Source organism: Geotrypetes seraphini, chromosome 1, assembly GCF_902459505.1.
Source record: "Geotrypetes seraphini chromosome 1, aGeoSer1.1, whole genome shotgun sequence".
Lineage (NCBI taxonomy): Eukaryota > Metazoa > Chordata > Amphibia > Gymnophiona > Dermophiidae > Geotrypetes > Geotrypetes seraphini.
The window spans coordinates 43,994,345-44,012,891 of record NC_047084.1 but is presented as its reverse complement, the minus strand read 5'-3'; the positions used below and the strand labels follow the sequence as shown (position 1 = coordinate 44,012,891).

Sequence of the window (18,547 nt, the reverse complement as noted above, 5' to 3'; positions counted from 1 at the left end):
GATTAAAACTTATTTTAAGTAAAAAGATTTTATGTTTTGAGATCAAAGGGTTTGAGTTTCCCCAGACATAGAACTTTCTCAACTGGCAACCTTTTTCTGTGCTTGTCCTGAAAACAAGGAATGATTGTTTTCCTTGATCCTACACATCTGAAAAAAATTCCTTTCTGAGCATATAAGGATTGAGGGTGTAAGTATTATTTAGGGGTTGGGACTGAGATTTTGAGGGCTATTAGAATGGTGCTGAAATGATGGGAAGGGTGCTTTCACTTGAATTTGTTGCTTGTTATAGTTTCTTTGTAATCTAAGTCAATTTCTGTGCTAAATCTTTCATATGCATTTGCTTCTGCATGAGGATTGACAAGGTAATAAGGGATGCTGGGAGAGGACAGGAGGGAAGTCTGAGTGAAACACCATTTCCTTGACATCACTGATCAGGATGGAAATCCGATCCTTGTTTTCCTCAGGAAAATACCTACTGTACCTGAATGAACTAATTTCTTAACTTTGCCCCTGGAGAATTCCCATTTGGTTTAGCACCCCCAATATTTCTGAAAAGTTGTCTTCCAAGCCTTGAGCTATTAAAAAGGGTGTACTAAATCTAAACAAATAAAATCACTACATAGAAACTACATTATGGGTTTGTGACGGTTTTGTTTGTTTGCAAGTGTACTAGTGTAGCATTTCGGTTGTCTTTTAAGTTGAAGAGACTGAAAACAAAATCTCTGCGTGGCATCTTCAATCTGAGCAGACTTTTCACGCTATAAGTTCAGTTTCACTTTATCTTTTGATATACAGTACGTCTTCCTCTTTTTGCTGTCACATCGGTTCCTAATGCTCAGGTGCTGGCAAAATAGAAAGGAGGGTTTAAAGCCAATGCGAGATAGAAATCATGCCTCCTCTGTAAGTAGAGCTTTTCATTGAAAAATACCAGTAAAAACTGTCATGCCAATAAAGTTATTTGAATCTAAGCGTACATTGTCTAAAGCAGAACCCCTTTATGGGCTCTTGCCAAGCTCCAAGCTCACCACTACTTTCATTTCCGCTTTAGCCCTCCCTCTCGAGTCATTCTGTTTTGAAAGAATCCCTGACGTCAGCATCAATCTCCCTTCATCTCTATCTCCTCCTCTACCAAACCAGGCGGTCCCAACCGAGGTCACACGGTTAGTGAAGCTTCAGATCCGCCCACATTCCTTCCTTTTATGCCGTCAGAGACAACCCGCCCAACTATTCCCACTCGAGGCTCAGCTCAGCCGGCTGACATCCCAAGGAGGGGAGGAGACTCGAAAACTTCAAAGATTCTCCTCCCACTTTTCCAAGCTAGAGGAGCAAGATGTTACAGGAGTGGAATTTAGGAGCTCAGCCCTTCTTCAGCTTTACGCCCGTGGCAATGAATGACCGGCCCTTTTCCTGTAAAATGTATTCTATTAATTGCAAAACACTCCGCCCCCCCCCCCCTGCGCCTTGTGAAGATCTTCCCTGCCGTTTAGCTGTCCTTACCTACTTGAGACTTTTTCTCAAAGGCTTCTACGTCTATTCCTTTAAATGTAATTTGCATAGACCCCGCCCAACTCTGTTTGTTTATCCTGTGACGCGCGAGCGAAGGAAAACGCCCCAACACTTCCCTACAAGGTTCGACAGCAGAGCTCTCCGGTTGGTCGGGGAGGCTCGCCGCGCGCGCTCTCCAGCATGCGTGCTTTTCCCCACCCAGCCTCCACGAACGCCCCTCCACCCATCAGTCTCGCGCGCATGCGCCTTCCTCGACCGTCTCACGCGCACACCCCCTCCTCCGCCCTTTCCCCACCTCCTCCCCCTTCCTTTCCCTTCCCCAGCGCCGTCGCTTCCTGCTTGTCCAGTTTATCTGGTGCAGCCACTTCCGCCGCCTAGCTAGAAGCGGTGCGATCATGGCGGAGCGCGGTCAGCAGCCTCCCGCTAAGCGGCTCTGCTGCAGACCCGGCTACGGCTCGGCTTGCAGGCCGGGCCAGCGGGTGGGGGGAGCGGCGTGTGGAGCTTCAGGCTCGGCTTTGGGGCCCGGCGGCAAGATACAGAACCCCGAGTCGCTGCTGGACATCGCGGCTCGCAAGGTGGCGGAGAAGTGGCCGTTCCAGCGGGTGGAGGAGCGCTTCGAGCGCATCCCGGAGCCAGTGCAGCGCAGGATCGTGTACTGGTCTTTCCCCCGAAGCGAAAGGGAGATCTGCATGTACTCGTCCTTTAACACGGGCGGCGAAGAGAGTGCCGCTGCCGGGCCGGGGACTATCGCGGCGGTGGCAGCGGCGGCGGCGGCGGGGGGCTCCGGAACAGCTGCGGCGGCGGCGGCCGCAGCCGCGGCAGCTACGGCGGCGGCGGCAGCGGCCGGAGGTGGGGGCGGCGGCGGTGCTGGCGAAAGCAACGACGAGACCCGACTGCCCTTCAGACGGGGCATCGCTCTTCTGGAGAGCGGCTGCGTGGACAACGTCCTGCAAGTCGGTGAGTGCTCGAGGGGCACCGATCGAAGAAGGGGGGGGGGGTGGCGGAAATAAGAGGGCTGCTGCGAAAACAATAACACAGAGGGGTGGGGAGATCGCCGCCGGATCCCCTAGCAAAGATCCACGGCAAGGGAGGGGCCCGGGAGGCGGCGGTGGAGGGGAGAGAGAGAAGCGAGAGGAAATTAATGAGATTTCGGTGGCTGAACAAAGGCAGGAATTTAAAGGGCACAGCGAGGAGGAGGAGGAGGAGGAGGAGGGGGATCTGCAGGCAGACAATGCAGTGCATACTTATTTATCTATATTATATACATATGGCTGTGAGTGTGTGTGTGGCTTCCTGTTTGCTTCCCATTGTAAGCCCCCGTATTATATTTCTTTCACTTCCCCTCTAGCGTTTTATGATTTTATTTTGTTTTTGAAACCTAGATCGGAATGGAGCGGGGCTCTGTCTGTGCCAGCCCTGCCCGAGAGGGTATCCTTGGCCAAGCTGGGGGAGGGGATGATGCTCACCTTTCATGCTGCAGCCTCTGTCCCAGGGTGGGGGGATAACAATTCTCTATCCCCCCCCCCCACGTCAGCGGCTGTGGGAAGCGCCACCCTTTCCCGGGCCAGTTCGCATCATTTTTGTTGTTCTTTTTCCCCCCGCCCCAAATTTGCTTTATTCTCATCAGCAATATTTCCAATTGTTCCCTGCCTGTGAGGCGGAAAGAAAGTGGGGGAAGGGGGAGTGCTTTCATTTTCTGCTCAGCTGTGTCCCGAGGAGCTCTCCCTCCTATCCAGTTCCTTTGCCTCTGAAGCAAGTAGCGTGAGAAGCAATGGCAGGGCTTTGGCATTTGTTAATTTTATAATAAAAACTTCTGTGGGTGAGGTGTTTTTTTTTTTTTTTGCTGGAAGCGGGGCTCGGGCTCCTCTTATTTAGCTGCTGTTTGCCAATTGCACATATCAAATAGCCGCCAGGCTTTCCCATTGAGAAGCTGGCACTTTGTTCTCATTTTCATGTTTATTTGTGTCTTTTCAGTTTTCTGTCACCCTCCGAAAGGAAGCCAAACAAAAGAGGCTTTTTAGTTCTTTTCAGTGCTCGTTAAGTAGGAAAGGTTTTGACACACAGGCAGGAAGGCTGGCGATTTAAAGCTGTAGCGCATGGTTTTGCGCAACAGACCTTGGCGATTTTTCTTTTTGGACCCCCCCCCCACAACCCCCCCACAAAAAAAACCCCAAACCTTGCAGTTGAAGGAGGATGACGACAGGTCGTGGTTTGCTGCTGTGGCTCTTCACATACGGTCACACTTCCTCTGGAAAGGATGACCCACACAGTGAGGATGAAGGAAAAGATCTGATTCCATTTGTCTTCCCCATCTTCCCCACAAACCTTTCAGGACTGATAAGTCTCTTCTTGGCACCAAATGGCCTGGTGGGTTATGTTGTTTTTTTCACACACAGTTGCTTATTTTTTTTTTTTGCCTTCTGTAAACCTTTCCCCTTTTGGAGAAAGATCAAAATGTGTTTTAGTCCTGTCTGTCTGCGGTTCATTTGAATTCTAATGCAATCTGCAAACGTGATTTTCTGCATGATCATTTATTTTCTGAAGCCAGGCAGTGTTGCTTTATCTGGGCTCTGTGCCTTTCTCCTATGCCTGGGGGGAGGTGGATTCTGCTTTGAGGCCATCTAACCCCTTTTTGATCTCATTAACATTCTTGTAGGTTTAGGTTGGATTTTCTGTCCATTTTAAAAGGCTCAGACATATCTTTGGTTCCTATTAGTGGCAAATGATGATTTTTTTGTTGTTGTTTAGTTGGCAATGGTAGAGCTCTTTTTTCTCCTTTAGGTTTGTGCTTGACTATGCTTGCAAGCAATGAGAAATGACAGTAGCACACACAGGGAGGGTTTCTTGGCTGATTGCATTTAAGCCAGGAATTCACTGTGAAAATAATGCCAAGGGGCAATAAATAAAAGATGCAATCTTCTCTAGGAGACAAACAGCCAGTCTGTCTTACTGCCTTCAGAAGCAAAGGAGGCCTCTTGAACTAGCTATGAAAGAAAATAGTAACTTTTTTGTGCGCAGTATAGAGGGTGGGGGCATTGAGTAATGTTGGTAAGGGTCGGTGTGAAGAAAAAGGTTTTCAGGTTTTCTTGGTGCCTTTGGGACACATCCCCCACACACTGCTAAAACGGTGCAGATCCTACTCTTAAACTTGCATGACTTATTTCTTTAGAAATGTTTAAAAGTGTTTGAAATTAGTGTTATTGAAGTGGTAACTATAACTTAGTATTTTCCCATCTACATTAAGGACATCTAACTAAAGCCCTAGCTTTTGTAGAAGGACTAACTGTTAGTGGTTATAGTGATCAGGAGATCTCCTAGGTCAGGAGTTCAGTGCCCTTTGCTGCTGGCTCTGCGTGACCTCGGACAAGCCATTTTACCCCCCTCCCCCCTTTGTTTTCAGGACTTAGTTGGCAGGGAAGCAGTTTCCTTTCTGTGTCTTGCCCAGTCAGCAAACCTTACTCTTGTTCCTACCCTTCACTATCAATACAACATTAGAGCTGCCATAATATGAGCAAATTTTTCTTTATTCATCTTTATTGCTTTCCTTCCCATTCATTTCTCAAAAAGAAGAGTCAGTTGCTTTTAAAGATTCCCTCCCCCCTAAAAAAACTTATACAGGTGAGGTACCAGAGTGATTTTCTAAGAGAAATGCTGATACAGCTTAAAATCTTGACTTCTCAAAGTGAGGCCTAGTAAAACATGGAGTTTGTGGGCAGCAGAAGAGCATAAAACCAAGGGTAGTTCCAGCTCTTAGAGTTGTTTAGATAATGGGTGGAATCGGGTTCAGCTTGCTACAGAAATACCTTGGGGATCATGCTGTTATGTTTAGAGGTGGTGGATAAAAATGTTCTTGTGGCAGAGACTGCACATACAATTTGTGCACAATAAGCAATCGTTTGTAGATGTCCTGTTAAATGAAAATGTCTCCAATATTTATGATGATTTTGGCACAATTATTGAATGAATAGCATAAAAATATAAGAAATAAAGAATATCTATAGAAGGTGGATGACGTGTTAAATACTCAACTTAATATATGCATGGAAAGAATACCACAGTGACTATCCCTAGTGAAATGCCCTACTTGTCCAGCCGATGTGGATTATGCATCTGGGGAAAGCATTAGAAATGGATTATTTTTGTAATTTCATTTGTGTCCCTATTTTTGCTTGTAGATTTAGATCAGGCACCTGAAAGCAAAGTCACTATTGCCTTTTGTAGTTTAAATAAAATTTGCACTTCTATGGTTTTTGAAACACATTTAATTGATCTTGATTATGTTTAGTTATTAAACTAAAAAACAGGTTTAGTCTGTCCTGACATGACTAAACATGGCAGCTTACAGTTTGTCCAGACCTTTAAAATGAGTTAACCCATGTATTTGTTGGACCAAAATTACTGTTATTTGTGAATGCTAAAAGCGCTTTTCTGTTACCATCTGTCTACACCCCCTGGGTTGTGAAGTCATTTAATTTTCTCTGTAATCTAAAACATTTGCATGTATTATGTCACAAGCTGAAAATTACAGCTTTTGCTACAGACAGTGAGTAGGAGGCGGCGATGGGAGTTTTTCTCTTTATGCCGTCTTCTGGATGCGAAAGTGGGAAGGAAAATGGCTGAACACATGCAGAATGCATTTTCTCCTGGTGCCTTTCTTTGTGCTTTGGTTGAAATTCCATTGTTACACTGCTTCAGATTCTATTACACTTTATCTTCAGTTTCAGGCAGATGGAATAAGTTGCTTGTAAAACTGCTTCCTTTTGTGCAGTGTTAGATTACATATAGCAGAATTCCTAATTTGGGATTTACTGGCAAGAATCATATTGATACTCGTCTTCTCTCAGCCTTTCTGTATGAATATTTATTAAAGGCAGTGTTGCCTCCAGTGATCTCTGTATGTTTTGAGCTGGATTTTGTGCCTGGTTTTAAAACTATTGTGCTGGTTAATGATCAAAAATCAAATTTATTTTTTTTGCAGAACTTTTCATGTTAAATTAGAAAATGTTTACCCTTTTATACAGTATGACGACTACTAGTTGTGTCTGGACCCTGTGTGAGCTTGACCTTGCTGTAGCAGTTTCTTGCCTAGCAGCATGATATGCCCACTTATTTCCATTGCGTGTCTGAAAGTGTTCCTAATTAATACCTTCTTTAAATAGAAAACTTTATTTTAACATGTCTGTAATATGTAGTCATTTCTTAGCCGGGCTTGCTATGCTCACCACTAGAAGCATGAATATACCCAGACAGGAGGGTGTGCTTTCAACACCTGTGGAATGTGAAGGCAACATTGCACCATTCAGTTGAAAAAGAGAGGGTGATGGAGAAAGGGGAGGGTTTGTCTGGCTAATGTTTTACCAGTTCCTAGTTTAGTTGATTACTCAGGTGCCTAATCTTTCATATTGTACATGCAACTAATGTTCTTGTTGAATAAAATGGTATGTTGAAAAGTATTTCATTAAGACTTCAGATTATGTATATTTTTTTGCAATCCAGTGCTGCTGTTTTAAGCTTTTTTTTCCCCCCCCTCCGTTTAGTATCAGGTGTGGTGAAAGGTGAATGTTTTTCTATGTCCTTAGGGTTTAATGTACTTTTTTTTTTTATTAGGGGAGGGGGTGGGGGCAGCCTTTAGTGCATCTTACCCCCAAGTGTTTCATAGGTTTTCCAATTACATTTCATATTTGGCCATCAAATGAAATGTTTCATTGTTGATTATTTATGAAATGTTAATAGATATGCATGAACATTTCAGGTTGGCTTGATGTTCATACATAATCTATTGGATGCGTTTCTAGTTTCTACCATCAGTCTGTTTTTGCAGGAGATGGGCAAGGTTTCACAAACTTTGTTCCTCTTGATTTCCTCAAGAGATTTTAACAGGCCTGATGGGAGCTCCAGCCAACACATGGCAATTAGTGTGAACTTTGGCAGTTTTAGTAGCCATCATAAATGGTCTGAGCAGAGGGTCAGAGTTCAAATGAACTCTAAAAATGCCACCTTTTGCCTCTTGCGTACCAGTCGCATGAAGAAAATAGAGAAAACGAGGTCATTAAACATAAATATTCTGATTGGTTTTAGATATTATCACATGAATTACTATAGTATATTCAGTGTATGTATGTATGTGTATATATATATATATATATATATATATATATATATATATATATATATATATATATATATATATATATATATAGGGTGGGGGAAGAGGTGGCAGCCAGAGGCCCCTCAAAATCAATTAGCCTATGTTTTAAAAATTTTAAATCTGATTTATAATAGTACAGTGGTACCTCAGTTTACGAGTGCACCAGATTGCGAGTGTTTTGCAAGACGAGCAAAACATTCGCAAAATCGGCGCCTCGGAAACTGAGCTTGCCCCCCGTGATCTGGCACCCCCCTGCTCGCGTCGCACCCCCCCCGTGGCGGTCTGAAATCCCCCAGACCCAACCGAACACGCTGCTTAACCCCATCTGGCCACCGGCATCGGCATGTCCTGAGAGAATCTCGGAGAGAGCGTGAACTCGCAGGCCTTGAGCTTGTGCAGATGCTCAAGGCCCAGCAAAGAAGAGGACGCAGATTTTCGGGCATCGGCACCAACACACAGGACATGCCGGTGGTCAGATGGGGTTAAGCAGCGTGTTCAGGTGGGTCTGGGGGATTTCAGATCACGGCCGGGGGGGGGGGGGGTGCGATGCAAGCGGGGGGTGCCGGATCGCGGGGGAGGCCTTCGTGGGGAGTAATGCTGGTTCTTGAGGGAGGGGGGGGGTAGAGCAGCGCCGCTGGCCTCGGGGGGTGGGGGTAGGTGGGAACGTATCAAGTGAGTTTCCCTTAGTTCCTATGCGGAAACTCGCTTTGATGTATGAGTATTTTGGTTTACGAGCATGCTTCTGGAACGAATTATGCTCGTAAACCAAGGTACCACTGTATCTGCTTACTTTGTCGCTTGTCCACTATTCATTTATTAACAGATATGTAGAAATGTGACATGGCACTGGGGCACATTGGAGAATGCACCAATTTCTTTAGCCACAGAATTCTGGTGGCCTAATTCTCTGTTGTGTTCATGCAGCTTACAACTAGTAAGCTGATCTTTTATGAAATGTCCATATCCGTTCCTTTCTACCCCCATCAGGTTTGGATGATTGTGGTAAAATTTTCAATAAAACTATATTGGTGTACTATTCTCCCCACCTACTACTATTAGTAATTTCTGTAGTACTGCTACATGTATGCAATGCTATACACATTATATGCAGGTACTTTCTCTGTCCCTAGTAGTCTCACAATCTAATAACTATTCATATTGGGAAAATACTAATAGGAACTTCCCTGCCATTGTTTTGAATCTCAAAGTTAGCAGCTAAGATCTTCCTCCTTCCCACTGTTTGCATTGAAGTTTGAGGTGTGCCATAGCTTGTTAGGACCTGATTGAGGCTATGTTTTTCCCATTTATTTGTGTAAAAGAAACTTGATAAATTCAGGTTGTCTTTAGTGTGCCACCATATAGTACTGGCAAAAATTAACAGCCTTCTTGCCTCTGCCTTCCCCTCCTCACCTCAAATCATGCTGTTATCGATGTACAGGTGTTAATCTAACAGCTATCTCTGAAGCATTTGCAACTTGGTTTCACCTCTTACTGTAAGTCAGGTTCCATTATTTTCTTTCTCCCTCATCTTGCTTCACACTCTTTCCTCACCTGCTCCCCTTTTCTCTCAAACCTACAGTTTGTCATCAGCAGTCTTAACCCCTTTTATTTCTCAGTTGCTTGCATATAGCCAACCACCGTCCATCTAGTGCACCTCTCCCCCCTCCTCCCGCTTCACCATTTATTACTGTCTGCACCAAGACACTTGGCTTTTGGTAAATTTGAACCACATGATGCAGGAACAATCTGATCTTGGTCTCTGATCTCATGAGAGCTTGTTCACCAAGAGCCAAGAGGTGTCAAGAAAGCCCATTTATGTGGCAAGAGGGCTAGGGTTATTAAAACAATTTGGGCTGGGGGACAGAATCCAGGTGCCGGAATGAAAACCATGGTATGGTAGGTGTTATAGGAAATCCATTTATAGCTACCCCTAAAAGTGTGTGTATGTATGTTGTCAAACTTATAAGTCTGAATATCTAGCCCTAAATGTTTAAATGGAGAGAAATTTAATATTTTGTGGCATGAGTCAAGGAACTCCTTGAAGTTTTTCATTTCCTGGTGTGGTGCACAGTTTTCCATACACAGTTCTCAAGTGTTGACTAGCCCAGGAAGTTTGCGACTAAGTTATGGGAGGAGATCAATTGGGGTAATAACTAGGCATGGAGTAGAGGGTCTAGTCCAGGGGTGCCCACACTTTTTGGGCTTGCAAGCTACTTTTAAAATGACCAAGTCAAAAAGATCTACCAACAATAAAATTAAAAAAAACAGAAAGCATACTGTACGCTGAGAAAATGTTAATTATCATTCCTATTCCGGGGTTTTTTCAAAGAGGTCAAGGCAGATGACTCTATGCACTGTCACTTCAGTAACAACCATACAAAAATAGACAAATATACCCCCCTCCCTTTTTACTAAACCACAATAGCAGTTTTTAGTGCAGGGAGCTGCGCTGAATGCCCAGCGCTGCTCTCGATGCTCATAGGCTCCCTACGATAAAAACCGCTATTGTGGTTTGGTAAAAGGGGGACCATAGTGCAAAATATAGACAGAAGATATAAATTCAAACACATTTTGATAACTAAATTGAAAATAAAATCATTTTTCCTACCTTTGTTGTCTAGTGATTTCATGAGTCTCTGGTTGCACTTTCTTCTTCTAACTGTGCATCCAATCTTTCTTCCCTTCTTTCAGCCTGTATGCTTCCTCTCCTCCAGACCTCATTCCCTCCGCCAACTTTTTCTTCCTCTCTTCTTGCCCTTTCTTTCTCCCTGCCTCCCTTTCTTTTTTTTCTCTCTTCATGCCTCCTTTCCTTTTTTCTGTTTCCCTTCTTTCTCCCTGCCCTCCACCAAGCCACTGCTGCCACCATCGGGGAACAGGCCTCCAAGCCGCCGCCATCGGGTAACAGGCCCCAAAGCTGCTGCCGCCATCCCAAGCTCTCCTTGCTTCTCTGCGTCGGGCCGACCAGCATTCCTCTCCCTGACGTCAAATCTGCCGTCGGAGAGGAAGTTTCGGCCCAGCCAGGCAGCGATTGGCTGGCCCGAATTTCCTCTCCAACAGCAGAGTTGATGTCGGGGAGAGGAAGGCTGATCGGCCTGGTAGATCGCCAAGGCAAAGTGAGTATCACAGAGCCCGGGATGGGCTCCGCGATCGACTCACTTTGCCTTGGTGATCTACCGGTTGATCGTGATCGACCTATTGGGCACCCTTGGTCTAGTCTCTTAGTCAGTGGGAGCTCTTTAGGGTGATTATAATGGTGCCTATTTTAATACAGCTTTTAAACATTTTGACATCCGTACCCCAAACTTTCTATGTTTAAGAAGACATGTAATATTTATGAGAATGAGAATAAGAACAAACTATCAAACATGACTAATGGTAGCATGCTACTCTTTAGAGTTCAGTATAATTATAGAGCTCTAATTTCAAGAGTTTAGCCATGTGTATGGAATGGAAGCATCTTTTAAAACAATTATCCTGTGTCTTTTTATTTTATTTTAAGTACGCTAGCTAAACCTGAGCTGAATTTTTGATGGTTAGTACAGTTAGTGGTTCTTAGCCCAGTACTTGATGTAGCCAACAGGTTTTTGGTTTTTTTTCTTTTTAGGATATCCTCAGACTTGATACACACTGTTTCTATTGTTTATGGGCTTATTTCATGCATAATCTTTGACTATCTTGAAAACTAGACCAGGTCTAATTGATAACTTTGTATGAACTGTGTGTTTGGTAAGTGCATGAGTTGCATCTGATCCTCTCATCTTGGGCTAGAGAATGACACAGGAACAAAGATTGTCCCTGTCCCCATGGACTCTGTCCTCATTTGCACATGCTTCTAACACTTTTATGATTTTATATTTAAATCTTTTTATTAAAGTATAAAAAGGGATAAATTAAAGTAAAAAAGTATATTCTGTGCAACTATTGATAAATCACAAAGAGCCTTCCATTTCTATCTGGTTTTGGTACAACCTTCTTAAAGGATGCCTATGTTTTATATATCATCTGGGAAGGTAATTGGATTATCTTTCAGACATGGGTGTAGAAGAGAATCAAAACTGTACAGTGGAAGAACAGGAAAATAAGTGTCTTTTAAATGTTGGAAATGTTGTTTGTGCCAGTAACAATGGAAGAATCTGTTGCAGTAACTGTAAGATGTTTGAGTAGTTGGGCACATGATGGAAGGACATTACAGATGGTAGGAGTCTAATCAGCAGTCAAGACTCTTGTTGCCACATCAAAGACAGAAAAGGCACAAATGTCATTTAGTAGTAGTTCATTTAAATCCAAAAATGACTTATGCAGTTTATTTGTTTTTAATCAGTGAATTCAATAGCAAATTGTCTAAGATGTGTTAAGGTTTTACATATCGATAACTAGTTTCAAGTTTTTAGAGATTGACACGGGGACAAAGTGTGTTCCTCTCTCCCACCCTGTAGTTAACTGCGGGTATCCATCCTTATGCCATTCTCTAAGTGCAGTACATGCTCGGTGGTAGTTTTGTCTTAAACTAAATAACTTCTCCAATTCACCACAGTTTAGGTCCTCCTCCTCCAGAACCATTAACGAAACTAGCATGGCTAGATACTCAAGTTCTTAAGTATCGATGTATTCTGGATTTATTTCAAGTACCAACTGGAATGCTGAGAATTGAAGAAAAAAGGAATTACTAAATCTAAAAGCATCCATTTCATGTTTTCATGTTACATGTCATCTTTCCTTTACATAATTTTAGGCCGGTCATACTATGTCGGGATATGACACCAATTAAAGAAAGATGTTTTTTTATGAACAGGCCAGTTGCTAAAGAGGTGAATTACCTGGATTTTCAGCACATTAATTCAGCAATTGAGCTTCTGATTCATCTGATCAACCAGCTTCGCTGTCATGAGTTTTAACTTTGACAGGCTCTATAGTATCTTTCCAATTAATGAGACTATCTCAACAATGAGTGAAAAGGAAAAAAGCACATCTCCTTTACAACCCCTCTCTCCTAAGAAAGGGGGAATCTGGGAGGTAGGATAGGTGAAAGTCCATTACACAGTTATCGTCATTCAAAAAGGAATCTATTAAAAAAGAACCATACAAACTACACAAGGTACATTTTTTTTCCAAGTACCGGTATATATGAAGGTAGAACTCAAACGCAAGTTAAATTTTATTGCAGATTTGTATGGATTAAAGTACACTTTTATAAGTATGGCTTTGTATGGATTAAAGTACACTTTTATAAGTGAGTTCCACGTGTATGTAGCAGTATACCACGTACAAGGCCTCTTATAAAGACTACCTCATGTGGAAGTATAAGGAGTGCAATTAAGTATTTACTTCTGTGACTTCAGCATAGGCATGTTGAGGGGATGAGGTTGAGCAGAATCAGAGTTTGTATATATTTTATAAAATAAGGTGTGTACACACCTACTTTTTATGCATTTAGGTGTTGTGTTTTCAAACTAGCCACTATTTCTGCTGGTATTTTTATAAACACATATAGGCAATCCATTATATAATTACCTGTATAACTTACTACCTACACTAATCCTCCCCACCTGACAAACCATGAGAATATATCTCTACCAGTTGTTGATTTAGTAGGGACAACAATACTTTCTTCACTGATTTGTGTAGAGAGACACAAGTAATCTGTTTGTGTGTACAGTATCTTCATTGCATGCCAGGTTCACTGTGTAACTGGTTTTGGGAGCAGTTTTGCCAAATGAGTTACTTTTGCGCATTATGTTCAATCAATGTTTCAAAACCTTAAAGAATCCCACAGAGCTCCACTGGCCACCAGCACCGTACAGCTACTCCTCACTTACCAACATACCCGGTAAATGACAGCCTTTACTTAACGACTAGAGAATTACACAGGGACAAATTTGTCCCCGAACCTGCAGGAACTCAATTTCCCATCACGTCACTGCGAGTTTTGTTGTCCCTGGCCTTGCCTCAATCCTGTAAGCTCTGCCTTAACTACACAAGCTTTGAACACTTATGATTTTAAAGCGTTTGTGGCTTGTTGCAGATGTGGACAGAGCTTGCAGGAATGGGGCAGGGACAGGAAAAGATCTTGCAGGGATGGGATGGGAAAATGAGTTCCTGCGGAGATGGGGAAAAATTTGTTCCCGTGTCATTCTCTATTAACGACAAACTCTCCAACCAGTCGGTGGAAATGGCAGCACAGCATCCTAGTGGTGAAGTGGGGCAGGAGCAATCTTCTACGCTCCTGCCCCATGAAAGCCACAATAAGAAATGGCTACCATGAGTTTCTGCAGTCTCGGAACATTGCTTTGGGAACACTTGGCAGCCATTTTTGATTGCGGCTTTGATGGGGCAAGAGCACAGGAAAATTACTCCTGTCCTGCTTCACTACTAGACCACCAAGGCTTAAGGTAAGGTGTAGAGTGCTGTGGGAGGGGGGCCACACTTAAGACACTCCTCACTTAATGACCACAACAACAGAACTTGGTTGTTAAGTGTGGAGTAACTGTATAATCTGTGATATCTTCTAGATAGAAAAATTGCTCTTAACGTTGTGAATGGATTAATGGAATTTATCAAAAAAGTAAACATTGCATGAATATACAGCCTCATGCTATTTAAAAAATCAACTAATCCTTATTTTATGATGAATAACTTTTGTACTGTAATGTATCTTTAGAATCTAAATAGATTATTCCTTAAAGCATTTTATTAATTTTTTTTTTAATCCTCCCTGTCCAAAGCAAACATTAAGCTGTAGTATGTAAAATTATTTTTCTTCTCCAATTGGCAATAACATGTAAGCAATGCTAGATAACAACAATTTAGGGAATGTGTCCTTCATTTATGTTCATATTTTGAATTTCTCTTCCTAAATTGCAAATCAGAAGAAAACTAGAGGGTTGGAAGTTCTATGTTTACTCTTGTCAAAGAAGCAATCTTAGAATGACTGCATTGTCCCATTCCAAACTCCTACCTACCCATTCAAATTTGAACACTGTCTGCCAAACTCCAATCTTCTCCCTATCTACTTTTCTTAAGATTGTCTGATAATTGTATCCTGTAAACAAGGAATCTCAAGTTTTTAAAAGATATTAAGACCAGGACACAAGAGAAACATGGACATCCTTTAGCATATCTAAAGGCACAAACTGAAATGGTTAAAAAGATCTAAAATTTGTCATTTTTCATGAGTGGGAGTATTAACACCTTGTTGAAAACCTAACCTTTCCATTGTTGAGAAAAATAATTGGGCTTCATAAAAAGCAGGGCTAGATATATGGATTCTTAAATACCTCCTGAAACAAGTTGACAAATCAAATTTACCAGCCAATAAATAGACTAAAAAGGTAGAACAATCAATGTTTCAGGACAGAGGTAGTCAATTTTAATAACGCTGTAGCTTTTTTTTGTGTGTGCGCAAACACTTTACGAGAAGACATCACAACCTCTGCTGCAAAGCCACACCAAATGCAACCTTTGCCATGAGTAACAAGCTCCACCCCCTTACATCATGTTCTGTTAATTATAGGGTTTTTAATTTGGATGGACAAGCCAATTAATTAAAATAGTCTCTATTATACAGAATATCTGGTTGGTGGGTTATTAAAACCTGCAATAACAGGCAACTTAGTTCAGATTTATAATGCATTAATAAAAAAGTCATGCTTTGAGAGTGAAAATATGCTTTTTAACCTCTAGTTCCTAGAATTAGAAGGGAGGTCAAATGGTGTAATACAATGAGGGACTGAAGGAACTTGCTTCTCATGTTTATATTTTGGGTTAACTCAGACATGGGCAAACTACAGCCTATGGGCCAGATCAGGCCCATTTAGTGTTTTAATCTGACCCACAAAGCGCTCATTTTGCACATGGGCCGGAAAAAGAGCATTAGCCGGCACTATGCCGGGCCAGCTTTCTCCTGGGGCGGGAGTCCTCCATCCAACTCTTGTGTGTTGCAGGTTTTCAGCTGCTTTCCACACGCCCTTCCCCTGTGTAGGAGCATCCCCATCGCTCCTCCTCCTTTTCCAGGGGCGGCCGCACGGCTCCTTCCTGGCTGAGGTCAGCACTGCACCTACTGGTGTGTGGGGCTGCACGGGTTGTGGGGGGAAGCCAGAGCGAGGTTGGAGTTGCCCTGTAAAGCCTGCGCCACATTCCATCCCATTCATGCTGAGCGGCTACATTGAAGCGCAGGAGGGCAAGCCTGGAGTTTGGGCCGCTAGAGGATTGCTCGTCTGCTTCTTACCGTAAGTAGCAGCAGTGATCACGGCTGGGGAGCTCAATGGTAGATTGAGCCCTCTGGGGCGCTGCTGTCGGTGCTCGGGGAGGTAGAGCTGCAGCTGCCTGATTCCACATTGCACTTTTCTTTGGATTCTCTTACCTTGATTGCCTCCCTTGACAACTTCGGCTGCTTCTGCCCCCGTCTAACATACATGTGCGCGCGTGTAGTTATACGGATACGTGTGTATTGTGCATCGTTGCTTTTCCTTGCACTGAAGCACAAATTAGAAAGGCAAGGAAATTGTAAAAAAATAAAAAGCAATTTCCACTGTGGGAAGCGGAAAGATGAGGGTAGAAGTGTGCAGTACAGCTCTGATCGCAGCCTAGGCAAGGGATGGGGGGGACGACGACTTTAAATGCGACAATCCATCCAGATTTTCTCAGGAGGGAGGAATTGACTTTAGGGGCACACCTAAAGGGTAGTAGCTAGGATTGGGGTGCCTAAGCTAGGGAACTGAAGGAGATACAATGCTTTATACCAGGAAGTGACGTGTCCCCCCCTCATTTGCATGCATAGCAAACTGACCAATAGGGAGGCTAGATGAGACTCTAGTCTAGGTCCTAGGTCATTTTCTTTGAAGACCCCCCCCGGCCCCTCTGTCAAATTTAAGAACCCATTGTGGCCCACAAGTCAAAAAGTTTGCCCACCCCTGGGCTAACCCATATCTTTCTTGACTTGTAACTACTGGAATCACAAGCTTAGCGTACATTATAGTCTCCTGTCATAGACGGGCATAAAACCAAACATAAACAGCCAAAAAATAATTCTTGTGTAATCTGTATGCCTTTGGTGCTCACAAAGGGGCATGTTCCTTTGCCAAACCCCTTCACATGCCTGGGGTGGAATGCTGCAAAGAGTTTGGAAAGAAATCTGTGGCATGAGACATATGACTGCTGAGGTTTTCTGGAGACCTTTGTCCTACACCTTTATGGATGAAAAAAATGACCATGGTGTTGGATCAGAATGACATCTGGAATGCAGTTAGCAATGAGATTATGACCTATTTCATAAGGCCATTTTTTTTTCTATGCTGCAAGAACACATCCCCCCATGGTTCTGCTCAGAACTATGGGTCCTCTAGCATCAAGAATGTAAACTCGAAGGAAAATGGTGCAATTTATTTAGTTTTAGATGAAGACAAGCCAACTGTAAGGAACACATGGTTACATACTTCCAGGCCTTAATATGGTTGTAGTAGCCCCAAAATATGCTCAAGGCATTGAATAGGCTGCAGTTCAACTAAGTGGCTATTTTTTTTTTTTAATATTTAAAAGTTTTTATTAAAGTTTTGAAAATACATTGCACAGACGAAAAAACAAAAAACTAAAACAATATGCAATTTTCAGCCAATTGCTCTCAAAGAAAAGCAAGACAAATTACAGCAATCCCAGCATATTATGTGAAACAGTCAACCTTCCAAATAGTGAATCAAAGTAGGTGACCCCAAATAAGTCCCTACATATCTTAGTGGGATATGTCCCCACAGTAAAGAGAACCTGCTAATTTTCAGGTCTTCCCCAAAATATCCCAGTATACCATAGGTACACCCCCGTACAAGTACTCCTCAATGAGATGTTACCCAACCAGTGAACCCACCCCTAAACCATATGCATAAGTATCTAAAGGTATTAAGCTAAATAAGTAGATACTCCGTCCAAATGGGAAGAGAGAATAATCCACCGATTTATATTTTGCATGTAGTTACCTTTCCGCTTTGCCACTAAAATTTCCATTTTCCCCATAGAGAGTAATCATAAACCCTACTCATTCAATGTAGTCTCGCGAACATCCTTCCAGTGAGCCGCTATCAAGCATTTAGCTGCAGCCAACCCCCACCTTAACAATTTAGTTTGCCAGGTAGAGGGACAGATATTAAACAGCTCAGTGGGGTACAGTTTACTTTTCTACCCATCAAAGAAGTCAGGGCATTTGTCACTCCTTGCCAAAAGGATACCAAAACAGGGCAATCCCACCAAATATGAAGAAAGGAACCCAAGTATGCATTTCAACGCCAACATTCATTGGATGCTGTGGGAAACATCTTATCAACTTCTCTGGGGTATAGTGCCAATGTGTCAAAACCTTGTATGCATTTTCTTGAATTAATGCACATTTGGAAGCTCTGCCTACCTCATTACAAATTAAAGACCACTCTTTGGAAGTGAACATCTGATGCAAGTCACTGCTGCATATATGGAAACACATGTAATTGAAGCCCCCTCCAATATTGATAGAGAACAGAAATGGGGCTCAGTACCATCCTGAGAGTCAGCCATAAATTCTCCAAGTGCTCTCCTCCCAAAGGGGAGGTCTTGTCCCATCCTTTAGAACAAATGAAATGTCATACCTGAAGATATGTAAAATAATCTCCCTCTGAGAGACCAAATTTATCCTGCAAAACAATAAAAGGTACAACCCCGCCCCCCCAGGAGACAAGAAGTCTTGAAAGTAACTAACCCATACTGTGCCCACTTTTCAAATATCCTGTTAGTGTGTCCTACCTGGAACTGAGGCTCCTCTCTCAAAGATGCCAATGTAGAGAGTAACTGACTCCAACCCAAGAATCGCTTAATCCTACCTCACTGTTTCACCAGGTGCCGCAAAAAAGGGTTGTCTAGCTCTTGCAGCCAGTG

General features: G+C 42.9%; 1 protein-coding gene across 1 annotated transcript in view; it reads left to right on the top strand.

Annotated features, from left to right (window-relative positions):
- Nucleotides 1-1,644: 1,644 nt before the first annotated feature.
- Nucleotides 1,645-18,547, top strand: part of ZSWIM6 (zinc finger SWIM-type containing 6) — a 457,051-nt gene continuing 440,148 nt past the window's right edge. The window contains exon 1 of the mRNA XM_033930539.1: nucleotides 1,645-2,463. Coding sequence (XP_033786430.1) covers nucleotides 1,902-2,463 — 562 coding nt within the window. The 5' untranslated portion in view covers nucleotides 1,645-1,901. The remainder of the gene's footprint in view (nucleotides 2,464-18,547) is intronic.